The 19,484-nt window shown below is 40.4% G+C and overlaps 1 protein-coding gene across 1 annotated transcript in view; it reads right to left on the bottom strand.

Moving 5' to 3' along the window:
• Positions 1-88: 88 nt before the first annotated feature.
• The window catches only part of LOC143887819 (agamous-like MADS-box protein MADS3), a 65,531-nt gene continuing 46,135 nt past the window's right edge, over positions 89-19,484 (bottom strand). The window contains exons 5-8 of the mRNA XM_077392014.1: positions 5,818-5,859; positions 1,042-1,083; positions 823-959; positions 89-548 (exon numbers count right to left, since the gene is read on the bottom strand). Of these exons, the coding sequence (XP_077248129.1) occupies positions 464-548; positions 823-959; positions 1,042-1,083; positions 5,818-5,859 (306 nt within the window). The 3' untranslated portion in view covers positions 89-463. The remainder of the gene's footprint in view (positions 549-822; positions 960-1,041; positions 1,084-5,817; positions 5,860-19,484) is intronic.

The raw sequence follows: 19,484 nt of genomic DNA, 5'->3' as shown, positions 1-19,484 counted from the left end.
GCTGTTTAGCAGGGCGACAATACTCACAGAGACAACCATAAACACAAACAAGGTAATTTCCCTGTATTGGACAACTGTAGATTGAGGATTGATCTGAACTAATTTTTATTTTATTTTTTTGAAAATTGACAATTTTTATTCCAAAAAAGAGCCAAATAAGGGACACAGGCTACAACAGTACCGCCCCCTACATACAGTAGGATTAGCTTACATATCCGTAATAGGCTACTAATCTCCCCATATTAGACAACTGTGGATTGTGGATTGATCTGAGCTACTATAGACTGTTCTGGTGTGCAATGCATCTTCACACCTAAAGTTAACGGATAATTTTATGCTAAAGGTTTTCAACAGTACGACTGCCACACCCATGTAAAGGATGGAACAAATACATGCACATATTACCAAAGTACGCAATTTGTTCAAACCCATCATATATTTTATGTCTGTTAGCTCAAACGGTTTAGAGGACCCAACCATGAATGAAGTTACTCTCACCAACTGCACTCCTAGGAATGGCTGCTTCCTGGGGAACAAAGTGGTGGTACCTGTTCCAATAGCAAACACATTAGAAGTGCCAATGGATACTTTTTTACTTTGATGATATAAACAAAGTTCATATGATTTAAAATGGTGTGCCCATAGAGCAAGAAGAGGAAAGATGAAAGAGAACAAAGAAGGAAGAAAGTGTATCAGATAAAGGGAGATAGAGAGAGACTTGGTCTAGCACTCCTTGGTTTCACCTTGCATCATATTCCAGTCTTCCATTATCTAATTATGAACCGTAGAAAACACTAGGAGAAGAGAAATAAAGAATTATACCCTATTTGTAAGGTAGGTTCACAGTCCATGGCATTGGATTGAGAAGCATGCAGAGAAAACATGTTGTTTCCAACTACTGCTCCAGTGTCCCATGACCCTTGGTTGCCTCTAAATGAGCCTAGCCCTTCAGCTTCAAGCTGAAATACCAAAATAAGTCAAATGGGAATTGGAAAGATTAGATAAATGATTCAAGAATGCTTGAACAGATTAAAGTAAAACCTTATTTTTGAGTTGCTTGTTGATATCTCCAAGCTGACGCTCCTGCCAGTTAACCCAAAAGAACGAATAATTTATATTTTTTACTAGAAACAAGAAAGAAAACCGGAAGCCACTAGAAATAAAAAAGAAAAAGGAAAAGAATAAATATAAGAGATAAATATCTTGTTATAATACCAACTATTTCCTATCAGTACATATAATATTACTAGGCTGCCTTAATGTACCCATTCAATCCTAGTCAGAGATTTAGTAACTCTTAAAACATAAGAAATAACCAAACATTGACTGTTTTCCAAGTCAGCTAGAAGTTAGACAACTATTGCCTATGTTTAAGATGGGCTGGTGTTGTTCAGAACTGGGGAATTTTGTATCTTCCAAACCTTCATTTTTTTTTTTTGAATGATAACCTACTGCATTCTTCTGCTACAATGTACAAGTAACAGACAATAGGAAGACAGCAAAACAGGTTGTGAACTCAAAATTGATGTTAATTACATAATAGTCATGTCGGTTATGTCCTCAAATGTGTTCCATAATTTTCAGTTATTTTTCTTAAATGATTATTTGCTCCTTCAAATTCTTCATAGTTGAACTTGATTGGAACTATATTATTACTTATTTTTCAATGAATTTTCTTTAGGTTATTTTTTATGTCATTTTTAGTAGTGTTCATATTGTGCACAAAAGCGTCGCATGTCTAGGCCAATCAATCGATAAGACTTGGACACTTGGCACTGTGCCACGTCTGTGTAACTCAACTTGAAACTTGTACAATTATGATTCCCAAAAATTTTAAGAAAACGCAAAAAAGGAAAAATACAGAGAAATATGATTCGTTACTATATGGCAGCACTTTCCATGATAAAACAAGTAAAAAGTTAAACACTGGAGCATGATGCTCCAAAATGTGGGCCTTGCTGTTACGTGGATTAAGGGTTTGGAGCAAGAAAGGGAAGAAGACGAAAGAGAAAAGAAAAGAAAGAACAGAGAAAATGTATGATAGGGAGCTAGAGAGTGTAAATGTTCTTAATTCTATTATCCTAGTTTTTATTTATATATAAAGAAGAAAAACACAAATGAAATTACATATGGGATATACAAACATAATATAGTGTGAAGCAACCAGTTACTCCAAAAGCTTAAGCTATTGGAGAATGTTTTATTAAATCTTTTATACTTTAACACCCCCCACCCCCTCTCTCAATTGTGGCCCCTCTTTTTACGTTTGGCCCACACATGGCACATGAAATCTTTATAATTTTGCAATATTCTGAAAAAACATACTATATCCTAATCTTTTCAAGAACAAGATTTCCTAAGATTTCCCAATATTCTTTACATTATGCAATATTATACTGATATTTTCATATTATTTGTATTTATCTTTCAACATTTTAAATATAACTTTGGATTGATTTAATTTTTTATTCGGATCAACTCTCAAAAAAAAAAAAAATTAACTCTCAATCAAAGATTAACAAATTTAAATTTCACGCAGGTTATCTTGCCTCAAAGAAAGATTGGTAATGGGCTTTGTAGACCCTGAATTTTTTCGCCATTTTCAGGTGAGTATGGAGTCTCAATTCTGTAAGGAGTTTAAGGAGTCCTACTAGTCAAGTACAATAAGTTATCTCACTTGCATTCTAACTGACATGACATAGCTTAAATGAGTCCAACATCAATTGCAGAGGGTTTAAACATTGATATTGGCATGCAGGTCATGCTCTTGGCACTATTTTTGTTAGCTCGTTTGACTATTGAACAGTCAATTCACAATCTTTGCCTAGTGTTTACGAGTTTTAATATGGTCTCCGCGTGTCGCTGTGTCTAATCAAGGCACCGCCCTTGATATTTGCAAGGTTTTAAATTTCAGTTTCAGTTTCGGTCATCAGCAAAATGGAAACATTTTGATTTCGGAAAGAAATTTCGACTGAAATCTTGTAAAATCACAGAAACATTTAAGTACGAAATCACGGCTTCCTCACCACTAGTTTTGTTTTTTATTTTGTCATTTTTAGAAATATCTTAAAACAATCTCGCCATTCTTCTCTTTCAGCGACTGGAGTTAATTTTTGTCAGGGTCGAAATGTCGGCATTTAGATAGAAACTTGGTTCTTTTATATGAAAAGTTGCATGTTTCACATATGTCGGCCGAAACATTACGAAATCCTGAAATTTTGGACAGAATCTAATATTTTTCTGAATCTATGTGGATTTCATTTCAATAGCGGCCGAAATTGATATATTTTGGCCGAAATGAAATGTTTTGTCATTTCGGCTGAAATTTAACACCATGGATATTTATCCAAAGACATCCAACTTTTTAAGATGCTGTCGTTGGATCAAATATCAAAGGCATCACCTATGTCGTACCCATATTACGTGTAGCAATGCCCGGACACCATATGATTTCATAGTGTTTATATATGTACGCAAAGATAATGCCAACATGTAAATTCCACATAAATTGTATATAATCATTTCAAAGACATTTAAGAGTCGACAAGAAGTTATAACTATTTGAATGAAAATCCTAAATACAAATTATGAAACAATACAGGTGTATACTTGATAGTGCACAACGACAATGGCATAAATGGTATGAACTTGTATGTTAATGTAAATACCCAAATTATCCCCTTTCAAAAATTCGTTCCCTCTAAAATAAAGGGCGATTTTGTCCATAAGAATTAGACTAAAATTAGGGCTTCTTTAAGAAAGCCTATAAATATACATCTCTTGGGAGTTAATTGAAACCTTAAACACGTTTTCCTACAGCCCTAAGAAAAGATTTTTCAAGTGTGAAGAGAAGAGAACCAAGCTTTGGAATTGGAGGGTGAAGATTAAGGTAAGAACTATGTTCTTTATCAATTTATGTTCTTAGAAACCCTAAAGCAAGGATTTTGTGATCTTGAAAGGATGAAAGTGAAGGTTTTGATTTCGTTTAAGATGTGTTTGAGGACTGATCTCTGATTCCTTAGGGTTTACTTTGTTTCAGAACCCTAACGAACCTAAGATTTGATCGTTTGGATTTTAGGAAATTTAGCCTTTAAGGGTTTAACCTAAAAGTTTAGATTAAATTATGATAAATAAATTTTGATCTTTGGAGCGTGAAATTAGATTAGATGGATTCATCTCGTCGATATAAATCCAAAGGATCCGACCACGCGTGAATCGGAGCTAAAACGAGAAAGTTATGGTCCATAGAAGTTTTGGTAAAATCGGGGACGAATATGGAATTATCGCAAAAAATTGTGAAACTTCGAAAATTCTTAATTTCTTCGTTTCTTGTCCGTTTTCAAAGCTCTTGTACACTACGGATATGGCGGAAACATGTAATTTTTGTTAAAAATAGTTCCAAAATTTTTTGGAGACTCTATAATGATGACAATTCCAAAATACTAAAAAGAACCCTAGGACGGTTTACCGATTCTTTTCCGAAGAGGAACCAAAAGGATGTCTTGTGTCAGTAGGAGGATATACTGGTAAGATTGAAATTAATGATGAAACTCATGGAGAACATTCATACTCTTGATTGTAGGTAATTATGAAAAGAAAAGTATTCGTTATTGGAAGTACGTAATTTCGTACTACTTTAATGATATGATTCGTCGTTCGATAATATGCCTTTTGATTTTCGTCTCTCTAGTATCTTTGAATATATGAAACCTCTGATAACCTTAGCCTTTGATTTTGATCTTGCATATTTATCCTTCATTGAAATACGATCTACTGAATTTTGTACTCATTGGCAACCTATGAATTTTGTATTGAATATGCGACCCTTTCTGACATAAGAAACTTTTGATCACTGTATACCCAATTATTTTGGAAAACCTTGTGGAACCAACGTGAACCACAATCTTTGGAACTTTGTACGTATCTTTGGACATTTTGTATATGTGGGCACCTTTTGTGGAGGCTTAGGTTTATATGTGAACTATAAGGGCCCGCACCAATGAGGGTAATACGTTGGCTTTTAGGTCCCGTCAGTGGGTGCTATTCGCTGACCCTGTCGATAGGTATATGAACTCAGAAACTAGTTTCGAACTACGGGCAGTCGGATAAAATAACATGCTTTTTGGGCTAAGCCGATGACCTTTAGGTGATTTTGTAGCTTTTGTTTTGCTTTCAGCAATCTCTTAAGACTTTGTGATTTCCCTCTATTGGGACCCTCTTTGATGTAATACTTTGAAATATGACTTGTGAGCTTTGTCTTTCTCAGTTATTGTATTTGTATCAGCCATCTCATGTGTATTACAGACCATCTTCGTTTATCTATTGACGCTCGCTGTATAGCATGCTTTTGACCCCACGTTTGTAGTGCGTTATTATGTACTGAGCTTTTCAGTTGACTATGGTTATATTATCATTTTCAGAGTTTGATCCTCGTGAGTTGAACGGGGCAGAAGCATAGTTTCAGAACCGTGGGAGCTTGGAGATTTTATTTAGCTTATTTGCTTCTGTTTCAGACCGTGAGTATTGGAAAACAAATATGTAAGACTACGTCTATACTTATTTATTTTGATTTATGGGAGAGTTGAGATTTGATTTGGCTATGTTGGGTCCACATTATTTGAGAATGTGATATTTTTGTTATGGAATGCCAGATTTATTTCTGTTATTGCTTTGTAGCCTTGTATGCTTGTGGGATTTATCTTGCAAGTGTACGGCGCTGCCACGTTCTATGCCCAGGGTGGGGTTTGGGGCGTGCAGTTAACATTTGTTAATTCAAAGCCAAAATATGTAAATTCAGTTTCGAAGGAAAATGCGTACCTTTTTCCGGAGTTCTTCCATCTGCTCTATCATTATTTGTGTCTGCATTAAAAACAACATATACATATTATCATCTTGACTACATTTTTTAAGTAATTGAAAAATATCTTATGAATTGTATTGTACTTCAAGAAAATACTACATTTCTAGTAAAAAGCTGACAAAAAATTAAACTTAGTAGTAATTTGTAGCATGTAAAATTCTAATAAAAATGCAGGAAGCCCCATTCAGACAGCAATTTTAAGCCACATGGTGACATCCATATGTTAAACCACAATGCTTATTTTTTGAAAGGTAACAAACATTATTATTACTAATATGTCATTAGCTGAATTACAACAATGGGGAGGAGGCATCCCACATATGCGAACAGCAATTAAGCCACACCCATCAGAAAAATCAGATTACAATTTCATCCCATCCCAAAGGCCTATTCCTGCTTCGGAATCTCTAAACAGCGCCATTACTTGAAATCAGATCCCAGCTCATTAGAAAATATCACCATAATTGGACACAGCAGGGAGAAGAATTGTTGCAATCTCAGCATGCTAGAGGTTGGGAATAACAGTCCCAACTGAACTGGAGCAGCTAGAATGCATCAGGTTGGAAATAACAGCCAACAGATACGTAAACAAACCCTGATCTGGCAAATTACTGTGAGTCCCCTTCGCCCTGGCAAATTACTGTTAGTACTCTCCTTGGGCAGAGTAGCATTCACTGTTTCTGCCGTGATATACACATCCCACAATAGTTATATCATCCCTATCCACTCCATTCTTTGCTAATCTGTCCTCTTCTTCATTGGCTGATATGCGCATATGTTGGAACTTTGGAGTGATTGTTGCTACTAAGTCTCTGATTTTTAAGATTAGGTATGCTAGCACCCATGGTCTTACCGCTTTATTGTTCGCCCAAGATATAACATTACTCGAGTCCCCTTCAATAACCATTTGATCCGATCCATGATATGGAAGCTATCTCAACCCCCATAAAAGGGCTCTTGCTTCCACTTCATTTGCATCACAAGTACCTACCGGCCCGGAGAATAAAAGTAGGCTACCATTTCAGTCCCGAAGAGGCCACCAGTGCCCGCTGGACCCAGATTTCCTTTTGACATGCTATAGCTAAGTGCCTCCTTGCCGATATTGGTCCACGCTATAACATTGGATTTAGTATCATCACTAATCCCCCCTCCGCCCCAGATTACACTTTTGATCCCTGAAGATTCGATTGTTTCTTTCTTTCAACGGTGCCAAATTATGCCATATTGAACAAATCTCCACAAAGCCTGGCCTACATCTCTAAACGGACAGCCACTCCATTCCAATAATATCGTCTTGATTGACCTTTGGAGCAGCCTCTCAAGCCCGAAGGTTCTAATTATTGTCATCCATAACCTGTATGAGAGATCACACTGTGCTAAAAGATGATCCAAAGATTCTTCATTTCCTGATCAGAAGACTCAACAACTCGCCATTTCCACTTTCCTTGTTATGAGATTGATCCTTTTTCTTGAAACTGTCCAAGTGAAAGCCAGCACCCTAGGTGGTGCCTCCACTTTCCAACTCCTTGTGCACTGAGAGTCTTCCATGCTCAACAATGCCAACTTGTAGAAAAAAAGAGCAAACCAAGAAAGAACCGGATGGGTTTGAGGTCCAAACCCTACGGTCCTCAAAATTAGGAGAACAATAACAGGAATTAAAGATGGGTTAGGAGTATGGACTTCTGAAACTGAAATTTCAGAAGTTTTGGCAAAATTTCGAATAAAGTATTAATTTTTTAATCCTTTACAGAATTTCAGCCAAAAAAATGCCATTTCGTGCGCCTTTACCGAATTTCGGCCAAAATTTCAGGATTTCAGCTAAAATTTCGGTTTCGGTTACCCCTGAAACCGAAATTTAAAACCTTGGTTGTTACTAGGTATAGGCTAGAAAATGCATGGCACAAGACCGACTCTCCTAAGCAGGGATCTTCCTAGAATCTTGTTCCATCCCCCTCCCCAGTACAAACCTAACCAAGGGTCCGTAAGTAGACCTGGAGTCACATATAGACTTCCATGCACTTGACCCGACGGGTCCCTACCCTCCCAGTCTACCACCCAAACCCCTCCTATATTTATCCCCAATAATTTGATGCCACAAAGTGGATTTCTCTTCCCCAAATCTCCACGGCCATTTAGCAAGAAGTGCTATGTTTCTCAATTTTATGTAGTCGATAACTAGCCCACCGTACTATTTCAACCGGCTTACTTTTCACTTATTCTTTAAGTGCTTGAGTTCCCTCTTACTCTCCCCTCTTCACATAAAAAATTTCTTTGTAGTTTTTCTATTTTCTTGCTCACTCTGGATGGCACTTTGTAGAGGGATAAGAAATATTCTCGAAGGTTGGCTAAGGCCACATTGATTAAGGTAATTATTCCACCAAAAGTTAAATTTTCTTCCATGCAGCTAGTTTCCTCTCCATCATTGAAATTATTGGGCCCCATAGGGCGGCTTTGGGCACACCAAACCGCAATGGAAGTCCAAGATGAGTAGTAGGATACTCCCTTTTCCACGGTAAGTGGGAGAGTAAGAAACTACCAAAGGCCTCAGGTCCCTTAGCGAGGATCTATGATGCCTGAGTTTCTGTTTCAAGCATAAAAAGAATTTCATTTTTAGCCAATATAGGACATTGAAGGGATGGGATATCCCAGGACTTTTGTGCCCATTTCCAAAGCTCCTGCAAGGTTCCATTGTGATTTTTCGTTTTCCCTATCAAGCAAGCTATTTGTACATTCACTTCCCTACCCGAAAGGGATAAGGATAGCATGCTAGGGTTGTTTCAACGGTGGAGGCCAGAGGAGGCCCTTTTGGTAAGGTTGTTGATATCAAGATGGAGGGCAATCATCAAAATTGTATGAGTTTTGTCTCGGCTAAAATCCTAACCCCCCGTTGGCGCTTTCCTAGTTCCTGTCTTAAAATCAGGATTTTAGACCAGAGACATATACCATTGGGGTTGTTCTCCAGGCAAATAAAGCCATGGTTTAAAATTTCGGTTTCAGTACTGGTCACGGACCCTCGAAATTTCAAATTTTGGACCTAAATTCCGAAATTTCGAAATTTGGGCCCAAATTTTGTAACATTTCTTTTTTTTATTTTAAATACATTTTCTCGAAATTTCGGACCGAAATTCTCAAAATTCCCAAATTTCGGCCGAAATTCAAAATTTCGCCAAATTTCGGTTACGGCCCCTACCGAAATCCGAAATTTTAAACCATGAATAAAACTAGTGTTTGTTCTCCGGATTCCTCTTCCCCCTTGGGTTGTCCTGGCCTGGATATCTATTTGCCGGCGGATCGACTCCCGGTGGCTCAGGGGTGGCTTTCTGACGAACCCTCAGACTCCGGGTTGAGTTCAAATATCAAATCTAATCATTCAAACCAGTCGTCGGATGCGTCTAAGTTTCGCCTCGAAAAAGGTGTGGTGGGACCTACAAATACGACTATCAAGACAGCTAAGCCAAAATTCCCTGTCCCTAGGCGAAAAGCTGCCTAGATGGACTTGCCCATCAAGAATTCCAAGTCAGTTGACTTTGATTATCGAGCCCCTGGCTATAATGTTTTAAAATCCTTGGCCAGGGTGCCAAGATCAAAAGAAAATCTTCTTATGAATATTTTGGAGAATCTCCTGGTTATAAAATTCGGATCAAGGAAGAAACACAGCAGATTGGCTAACTTCCTAAAATTTTATTCTAAATCTGTCAGGAGTGACTCCTCTTATGGATAATCCAATAATTTTGGCGCCTGAACGATTATAGATCTAATTTCTTGAGATTGGGGGGTCTGGTTATTAAGTACTTACTTTAGTCGGGAAACCATAGTATCAAAAGCGTATACGGATGTCTCTACTATCTTATCATCTCGGTTGTTGGGCAATGGGTTATAACTTCTATTTATTCAGCTTGCGTCTGTTGAACGCTTCTCTGTTCCAGCGTTTCTTTCTAGGGGCGGATGGTTCAAGGCTCAGGAATTGGCATTAAAAGGCACCTTAGTATAGTATTTTGAAGAGAAACAAAATAATAAGAAAGAATCCCTCGGACTTTCCTGGTTCTTCTGTCTTTATCATTAACAAAGGAGGAATGGAAAATCCCGGTGATTCAGGAAAATCATCTTCTTGTTCTGGAGAGCGTTGTAGACGGTTATGCATGGAAATCATGGTTTAGAAAACCTCCTTAAGAGGCTGAAATCGATGATCTACAATGAGCCAAGCCGTTCACTTGGTATAGCCTCTGCAGGTTTTCTCCAATCAAAATCACCCATTAACCGTTACTCGCAATGGAAGGAAGGGTGGAGAGGATACAAATCTGGGGAGCTTCTAAGATGGTGGGCTTCCGGATGGTGGAACAAAGGATCGCGAGTAGAAAAGATCCTGGATTCTTGGATCGGATCCCGGATGATCTTCTTCTTGATTTCCCGGATCTCCAAATCCAACATATCGTGGAGGTGTTGTAAAGCGTTCCGGTTAGGCGACTTGTCTAAAAGTACAAACTGAATGACTATCTAGATGGTGATGACAAGTCTGTTTTTTGAATGCTTTGCCTCCGTCAGCATTTGTGGAAATGGGGACGGGACCTCAAGAAATAAAGGATTTTGGTGAGGCATCCTAAAGGCTTTACAAGGGGTTGACGCAAGGAGTAGAGTACTCTATGGGTTTTGAGAAAGACTTGAGTCTTACGCCAGAATGGGGCTTATAATCTACACAGATTGGAGTAGAAAGGAATAGTTTCGATGTGGCATCTTTTGCTAGAGTTGATTTCTGGGTTCTGTAAGGGTAATGGACTTTAGTTTTAGCCACGGAGATTGTTCCTAGGCATCTCATACTATGTAAATCTGGTGGGACTACTGGTCCCCATTGTAAGTTTGCTAGTATGAATATATTTGTCATTTTTCAAAAAAAAAGATTAGTAGGAAAATCTTCTACTTTGCAACCCACTATAGATGCATAATCAAATAGCTCTTCTTGTTGCATATTGATCCTCACCATAGAGCTCTTATAGAAAATAATCTTTAATACCGAAATCATCTCAAACCATTTAAATACATTTTTTGAATGGTCAAATAATCACTAAAAAAATGTGAACCGAGATAGTCACAAAAGATACAAAAAAAATTGAAAACCTTAAAGCATTTCCGGCCCATCAAGGAGGAAGGAAATCGAATTGCTCAAGGGCCTCCAACTGCACGCCCCTTCTTGCTAACCCATCCGCTACTCCATTTGTCGATCTTCTAACATGAAGAAAAGTATTTGATGCAGGAAGATCGAACGTTGAAATAATATTTGGCTTAGATACCAAAATTGACGCAGGACGGATCCGTGGGAGGAGGATGAAGGAATATTTGCAATAGGAGGGATCTAAATTTCTGCAAAAAGTCTAACAGCAGATCGGAAAAAGAGTCGTATTGAACAATCCAACCGTTGGATTGACTTGATTCTTGGATATGTGGTAGGGGATATTATGGGAATGAATATATCCAATTTTGGTGCAAATCCGACCGTCCGATCGTAAATCTGGGTGAAAATACAGAATCTGTAACTTTCGTAAATCGACGGTCCAGATCTAATTTCGGGATCATATCCAAACGTTGGATTACTCCGTGTTCTTGGATATGTGAGAACAACCTATAAGAAGTAACAAACCTCAAAGTTTGGCCTTGATCAGACCGTTGGATGGTCCGGTAGGGGCTGATCTATAGAAATTGATTAAGAAATGGCTGATTCTGGGGGGGGGGGGAGAGGATGGGGGGAATAAACATGAACCAAGGATAGATAGGAAGGTCGGAATCTCACAAACCAAAAACCAAGGCATCACACCAAGGGGTTCCTAGGCATCGCACCATAGGGAAGATCAAGGCATTGCACCTTTGCAAGGAGTAGACATCACATCCACACAAGAGGAAAAAAAACTTCAAATCTTTTCATCCATTCATCCATAGCATAACATAGCATTCCCCTTTCAAAGTGCCCTAAGGCTTACATTATATAAGAAAAAAGAAGAGAACTAGAAAGTTCTACAACCCTAAAGAAAGCCTAATACTTTTGGACCAAAATACCCACTTACTTGCCTTCTACTTAAAATCTCGTAACACATGTGGGGCCAATTTAAAACAACCATAACTCAAAGAACTTATGTTATTTTGATGTACAAAGACTCCAATACCCCTACTATAACATAAAAGACTTAAAAGACACCTAAAACACACTGAAAAATTAAAATACGGCCCTACATTGCTCCCCATCACTACTAGAAGAAGAACCAACTAAGTCAAGGATTTCCCAACCTGTGATTTTGTCTGCCCAAATCGCAACCTGCGATTGGAAAACCGCAGGGGGGTTACTTTTAATATAAAAAAACAAACGGGCTTTTTGGTGATGTCGTAAAGGCGAGTGTTGTGCAATGACGGGCTTCGGTTTAAACCAACTTTTTGAAACGGAAATTCGGTTCAATGAAATATTTTTGCTCTAAAAACTAGAGAGAGAGAGAGAGAGAGATAGACCAGAGAAGCTCTGGGACTCATCGTAGGAAACGTCTTCGCAACAACCTATCATTTGCACGACCTTGACAAAATGGGATGTCTACATATGCCCCTCTTTGGCAGAGGGTGTTTGGCACGTGAATGCCAAAGATAGAAGAGACAACAACATTTTGTCACTTGAGGGCTAATGATAGGTTTCCTAGTCTTCATCGGATCCTTAGGCACACGGCCTTTACCGAGAAGTCTTGCTATCAGGTCCTCGAGTGGAAACCTCTCGCTGATGTTTTTGAGTTTTGAAAATGTATGACTAATAAGTGAGTCTTGAGCGGACGTCATATTAACATTCGGGAGGGACCAAATGGGGGCCAGGCTATCGCCTGATGTTAATCTAGGTTATGAAAGTGCTGCTTGTGTGAGCACTTGATCCACAGACTGTCCTGCTTGGGAGGGATGATCGGGGAAGTCATTTTGACATCCGTTGATAGATTGATGAAGGTGATGCTTTTAAGGCATCTGGTGCAAGATTGATGAATGAGGATGCCGGAATGTAAGATTTGATAAGAAGGGGATGCCTTGCTGGCATCCGGTGCTGGTGCCTTAGGGGTTGGCCAAAAGGCGGGGCTCCGCATTAGGATGTGCCCCAAGGTTTGTGTTTGAGGGAGGGATCCGTGGTGACGGGATCCGATCCATATTTTGAAGGATGAAAGGATCCGTGGTGACTGGATCCGATTCAGAATTTTGGGAAAAGAAAGGATCCATGGTCACGGGATCCGATTCCGATTTTTGGAAGAAAGGATCTGTGGCGACGGGATCCGATCGACTCTTGGGGGGGGGGATCCGTGGTGACGGGATCCTATTCCGAGTTTTGGAATAAAGGATCCGTTGACATGGGATCCGATCGACTCTTGGAAGAAAGGATCCGTGGTCACGGGATCTGATTCTGATTTTTGGAAGAAAGGATCCATGGTAACGGGATCCGATCGACTCTTGGGAGGGAAGGGATCCGTGGTGACGGGATCCGATTCCAATTTTTAGAAGAAAGGATCCATGGTGACGGGATCCAGTCTACGGGGAGGGGATCCGTGGTGACGAGATTCGATTCCAAGTTTTGGAAGAAAGGATTTGTGGTGACGGGATCCGATCGACTCTCGGAGGAAAGAATCCATGGTGACGGGATCTGATCGACTCTCAGAGGAAAGGATCTGTGGTGACGGGATCCGATCGACTCTTTGGGTAAGAGGATCCATGGTGACGGGATCCAGTTCGGAAATTTGAATGTTGGAATGGTCATTTAGAGGTGGGTCTGAGCGACTTTGATTGGAATTTGATTGTGATTGATGTATTTGATTTGGAGTTTGGTCGCGATTGAGTTCGATCGATTTTGGAGAATCGGTCGGTTCGGGAACTGAAAGTATTCACGAATGTGAGGATACATCTGCTACGGATGAAGGCGCTCTTAGTGAAGTGCTTGTAGGTAGGAAAAGTGATTTAGGAATTTTACAGACTGATCGCAGAGATTCCTGGGAATGATTGGTTCCGATTTGGGGGTTCTGACTAAGACCTTGGGGTCTTTTCAAAGAGTTCAAGGAAAATTGGGGATCGATTGACTCTATTTTGATGAGATTTGAACATCTAGGGAGGAGGAACAAGGCGAAACAGGGGCGAAATTGGGAAATCGCAGGGGCCTGCGATTTACCAAAATCGCAGGCTGTGATACCAAAATCGCAACCTCCAATTTGGAAATCGCAGGGTGCGACCTGCGATTTTGGAGGTTTATAAAAGCTTGTACACCTTGTTTTTATTCATTCTTCGCTTTTCTGACTTTGTTCTCTCTGATATTTCTCTGCGGGTTTCTAGTTATTTTAAGATTTCGCAGAGATGGACACAAACACCGCTCTCGAGGGAAGAAGGTGATTGTGCTGGACCGCAAGTGCCCTGACGACGAGTAGACTCCCGCTCCTTGGTTCAGTGGCACGCTCTTGCAACATACCCGCTGCCATTTATCGGGATGAATTCGCAGAGTCGAGGTGAGTCTTTATTTTTTGTATTTCCATTTCTGGGGGAGGGACTGCTTTGGGAGTCTATCCCTGAAGGAAGACTTTGCGGAGGGATAGATTTTAGGGCGTTGCACGCTGTTTTTATTGATTTTACCGGACAATGATGTTTATGAAACGAGCCTCCTGCCAAAATCATAAGATCGCTCTTGATAGGGGGCTCGTAGTCGTTTGAACTTTGTAGGAGATGGTCTATCTACCGATTCGCGAACCATCTCTTAAAATTCAAATAATTGAGAGTCATTTCCTCGTTTTGCCCAACACATGATTTATTTTTCTTTTCATTTGTATCTACATGGCCATGGTGGTGTACCAACATGTTGGGACCCATATGGCATTTCATCACATTTGAACAAAAACCGAGTTCCTAAGGCCAACCTGGACAAGCAAATAAATCCTATCAAAACTTGTTTAAAACATTTTCAAATATTTTTAGCCCAAGGGTTCTCATGGGTTCATTCAATCACCTTGTTTTGATGATTAACAAACTCAAATTGATTAGTCGTTTATGGACTGATCGTTTGCCTTGAGTGTTGTGCTATAGACAGGTAATTCACAGGTCAATCCATGCTAGCACATACCATTGATGGCCTATGCTTGAAGATGAACCAAACACAATGCAAAGGAGCTAAAGCATATTTGGATCAATCATACCTTGGAGGATCAACCAAGGATTTGCCCGAGATGACCACACGGGACTCCATCAGAGGGGCTGCGAGATTTTGGGGGACTCTCTCCCTAGGGTCTCGGGCCTATGTTGCGGCCGCAAGCATGAACAGGCTCATCCTTCTCGACCCTCGGGTGGCGGAGAAGGATATAGTGTTGGCGCTGGCATGGAGATGGTGGGATAACACCCACACCTTCCACTTTCCGAGAGGAGAGGTGGGCATAACTTTGCTCGCCTTCTCTGCGCTCTCTGGACTTCCGTTGGGGGGAGAAGGTATTGTGCTTAGGCCGGTCTCTGAGGAGGAGTTACGAGAGGTGTTGGGCGTACCTCTCGTGGATGAGGAGGGGGATTATATCTCTGTGGATTATGCATCTGGGGCTTGGATCAGATGCAGTTGGTTCGAGGGCTGGCTAGTGACATCAGCAGTACTAAACGTCGTCTACCACCGCCGACCCCCGTCCTCACCCCCTTCTCGATTTCCCTCCCTTCCACTCTTTCCTCTCTCCTCATCTTCCCCATCTCTCTTTTCTCCCCTCACCTTCCTCACCACTCTCCCTTTCCTTCTCCCTTCTCACATGATTTTCAATTCTCCTCTCTCTCACCACCCCACGATTGGGTTCATAATCGGCCTCCTACCCCTAGCTCTCCCATTTCTAGATCTTGATTTCTTTATTGATCGTAATTCTTTTCTCCAGCTTGATTCTTTATCCTTTTATTTTTATTTTTTTGAAAGGTTGATTCTCTATTCTTCTATCTTTATCTTGGCTGTGAACAATCCTTCTTTCCCTCTCTCCGGTTTGCTCTTTCTCTGTTCCCCCTCTCAGAAATTGCTTGCAACATATGAGCAAAGCAGGAAGCCCGGCACACCCTCCCAAATACTGATTTCATTTCCCTTTACTTTTTATAACTAATTTTTCCTTACAATCTCACCCTTTGAACCTTCCGATATCATTTTGTTGAAAAGTTTAAGGGCAGTTTAGTCATTACATGTGTGAGGGATATTATAGTCTTTGTACTTATGATGCCCTAGATGTGCCTACATATACATCGTTTCCATGGGAGCTCCTTATTGAAGACTCTCCATTCCTCTTCTTCTTCCTCTCTCTATCCCTAAACTCCAACTTCTAACATGGTATCAGAGCCAAAGGGCTGAGAAAGAAGAAGAAGAGTCTATCCACCATTCTACGTATCCTCTTTCTCTCGTCTGTGTGTTTCCGCAACCCTTTTCGTGTCTGTGATGTTATCCTTCCTCGGTTTATTAATCGCAAGCATACCAGTCCAAGTTGTGATTATTTATTGGTCTTTTCCCATTCTCACATTTCTCTCTCTCCCTTAATCGCAAGCTTCAGTTGAAACATATCCTACGATTACCTAAGTTATCCTCATGCGATTAATCGCATAACCCACCTCCTACTTGCAATTATTTCTTTGGGTTTCCTTTACATGACAAAATCAAGGTTGTTCTTTGCCTTTGTGTTGTTCTGTGTGCTATTACTCTTTGGGTTTCCCCATCGATGGTTTCCCCATGTTGTCTTCTCTCTTTTGTCTTTCTTGGCTTTCATGCCTTTGTGTTGTTCTTCAAGGCGCAGTCAAGTGTTCGATGAAATGTCTGAGAGAGGTGTGGAGCCTTCAACTCAAGGGGGAGTGTTTTCATGTAGTTCTTCTGGTCTTGGAGTGTTCTCTTTATTGTCTTTTCTTGAGGTGGAGTGTTGTTTAGTTGTTGTCTTGTTGTCATGATGTTGTTGTTGCCTTGTTGGTCTTGTTGTTGGTGGTTGTCTTGTTCCTCGTCGTTGGTCTTGTTGTTGGTGGTGGTTCCACATGGAGTTCCTTGGTAGTCTTTTGTTGGTTGGTTGGTCGTTGCCTTCTTGTGTCCTCTGTAGTTCCATGGATGGAGTGTGGTCTCTTGTGATTGTCTTCTTGTCATCTCTTTCTTTCCATTGTCTTCTATTGTGTTGATGTCAAAGGCGCACACCAAGTGTTTGGTAAAATGTCTAAGAAGGATGTTGTGACTTGAAGTTCTTCTTTTAGTTGCAAGTTGATGGCCTTCAGCATCAACTTGAGAGGGAGTGTTGTTGTCATGTAGTTCCAAGTATGGAGTGTTGTCTTGTTGTTGTCTTCTTGTGGTCTTTGTAGGTAGTCTTTTAGTTGGTTATTTGCTTGTTGATTTGTTGGTGGATAAGGGTTGGTTGGTGTCTTTTAGTTGATTGTTGTTTTGTGTTCCTTGTTGGCTAGGTTGGTTGCGGTGGTGGTTGATTGTTAGTGGGTTGTTCGTTGGTTGGTTCTTTGGTTTGTTTGTTGGCGTGGTTGGTTTGTTGTTGGTGGACTCTCTTTGTGAGTCGTGTTGTTGGACTCACTTTGTGAGTCATGGTGAGTGTAGTTGTCTGGCGTAGTTTTACACCCTTGTTGTGGTTGTAGTGGTTTGTATTGCTATCCACTTTGTTGGGGCTATATGCCAGGTCGTTAGCATTGCTTTTGGCCCTGTCGTTGTTGGGGCTATATGTCTGGTCGTTAGCGTTGCTTTCGGCCTTGTCGTTGTTGGTGACTATATATCTGGTCGTTGGCGTTGCTCTCAGCCTTGTTGATGACCAGGCGACATGATTGTGGGAGCCGGTTTTTTCCCGCGCGCATCGGGGGTGAAGGAGATCACCACATCGGGCACTTAGGGAGTGTTTGTTGATCTGCTTTTCTTGCGGACTTGGAACCGTTATCTGGACTCCTCAAGAAAGAGAAACTCAGAGTCGCCACCTAGGTTAGGGCCTAGGACCCGTGCCTGTTCTTCCGATGAAAGGGGGATAGGTATCCGAATTTCATTAGAAGATCAATAACCAAAGGGGTTCTTTTGCTCTGGGCCTAAAACCTGTTAATTTGCTCTGTTTGTTAAGGCATGGTCCTTACAGATATCTGGGTAAGGGTTATGATTACAATCGGGGAGGGTGTTAGGCACCCCTCTTGCCTGGATGAATCCGGTCTCTTGACTTGATTTGGCATTTTTGAAGAATTTAATCAGGATAACTTATCATTTTATCCTTTATTTGGATTATGCTAAATTCCAGAATGTAAATAAAATGAATTTACAAAAGAACAAAAATAAGCGATAGTTATCCTGATTGAGATCGTATGTTGTGGTGAGTCCCAAAAGATCTCGCAACTGACCATAATCAGGTTAACTAAAATCAAACAGAAAAGACAGTACAAAAAGGGAAAGAAACTCTGGGTTTATGATTCCCTCCGTTTGTCCAACACCATGGAGCGTCAGGGCTCTCGTCTCTGTCTCATTTGTCTATGGTAGAAGCGGAGACAGTGGTGGGATAAGGAGAGGGAACGTAGCCCTATTTACAGAGAGGAGAGAGATTTATGTTACAGGATTTAGTGCAAAAGGAGCCCTAAACCCCATAACTAGCCTGCACTGATTTTTTAATAGAAGTGCAGAAAGCTGGGAAATAAATGTAAATTTACCAAAGGAAAGTGAGAGCTTGTCGAGAAACCGGCAGTGTAGCGGCGCTGATTAGACGAAAGGACTTTGAATTTGCCGTGATTTCTGCAGAACAACAACACTTCTTGGATGAGAGAGCTTCGGGTTTGCCGAGATTTCGGCAGAACAACAGCGCTATTTAGATAATAAGGCTAGGGCAGCAAATGAACCGAGCCGGATCAAGAACATGTTTGGGTTCGGCTCATTAAAAGCTCGGCTCGGGCTCATTCGTTTACTAAACGAGCCGAACCCGAGCCCAAAAATTAGGCTCCTCAAATAAACGACCTGAACTCGAGCTTTGTATAGTTCGGCTTGGACAAGCTTGTAAACTTTTTAGGCTCGATTCATAAAGCCGAGCTTAAAGCTCGGATTATGTTCGTTATATATATATATGAGAAAATGGTTCCTACACATATGTGTAGAGAGTTCTCTACACACTAGCCTAAAATACAGTCGGGGCCCACATTGTTTGGGTGATCCAAGCCATCCATTTTAAAGGCCCTCACATAGATAGGGTGTCTACAAAAAATCAGATCCATAGGATCATCCCAACCCTACGATTTGTGGAGGTAAAATGGATGTCTTTAGACCTTCACAAATTAGTCCATTTTTTGCCTCCATAGTTCGAATGGTTAGGATGATCCTATGGATATGATTTTTTGTGGACACCCTATCTATGTAAGGGCCTTAAAATGAATGGTTTGGATCACCCAAATAATGTGGCCCCCATTGTATTTTAAGCTAGTGTGTAGATAACTTATCTACACATGTGTAGGAACCGTTTTCTCTCTCTCTCTCTCTCTCTCTATATATATATATATATATATATATATATATATATATATACACACATATATATATATATATGAGGAAACTGTTGGTGAGCTTAAGCTCACCAAACTTATGGTGAGCTAGCTTGCCCAATCACATGGGGGGCCACTTTGTTAGGATGATCCAAACCAT

The sequence above is a fragment of the Tasmannia lanceolata genome, unplaced genomic scaffold (genome assembly GCF_043159265.1).
Source record: "Tasmannia lanceolata isolate RefF3 unplaced genomic scaffold, GAP_Taslan_0.1 ptg000012l, whole genome shotgun sequence".
Classification (NCBI taxonomy): domain Eukaryota; kingdom Viridiplantae; phylum Streptophyta; class Magnoliopsida; order Canellales; family Winteraceae; genus Tasmannia; species Tasmannia lanceolata.
This window is presented reverse-complemented; position numbering and strand designations above follow the sequence as displayed.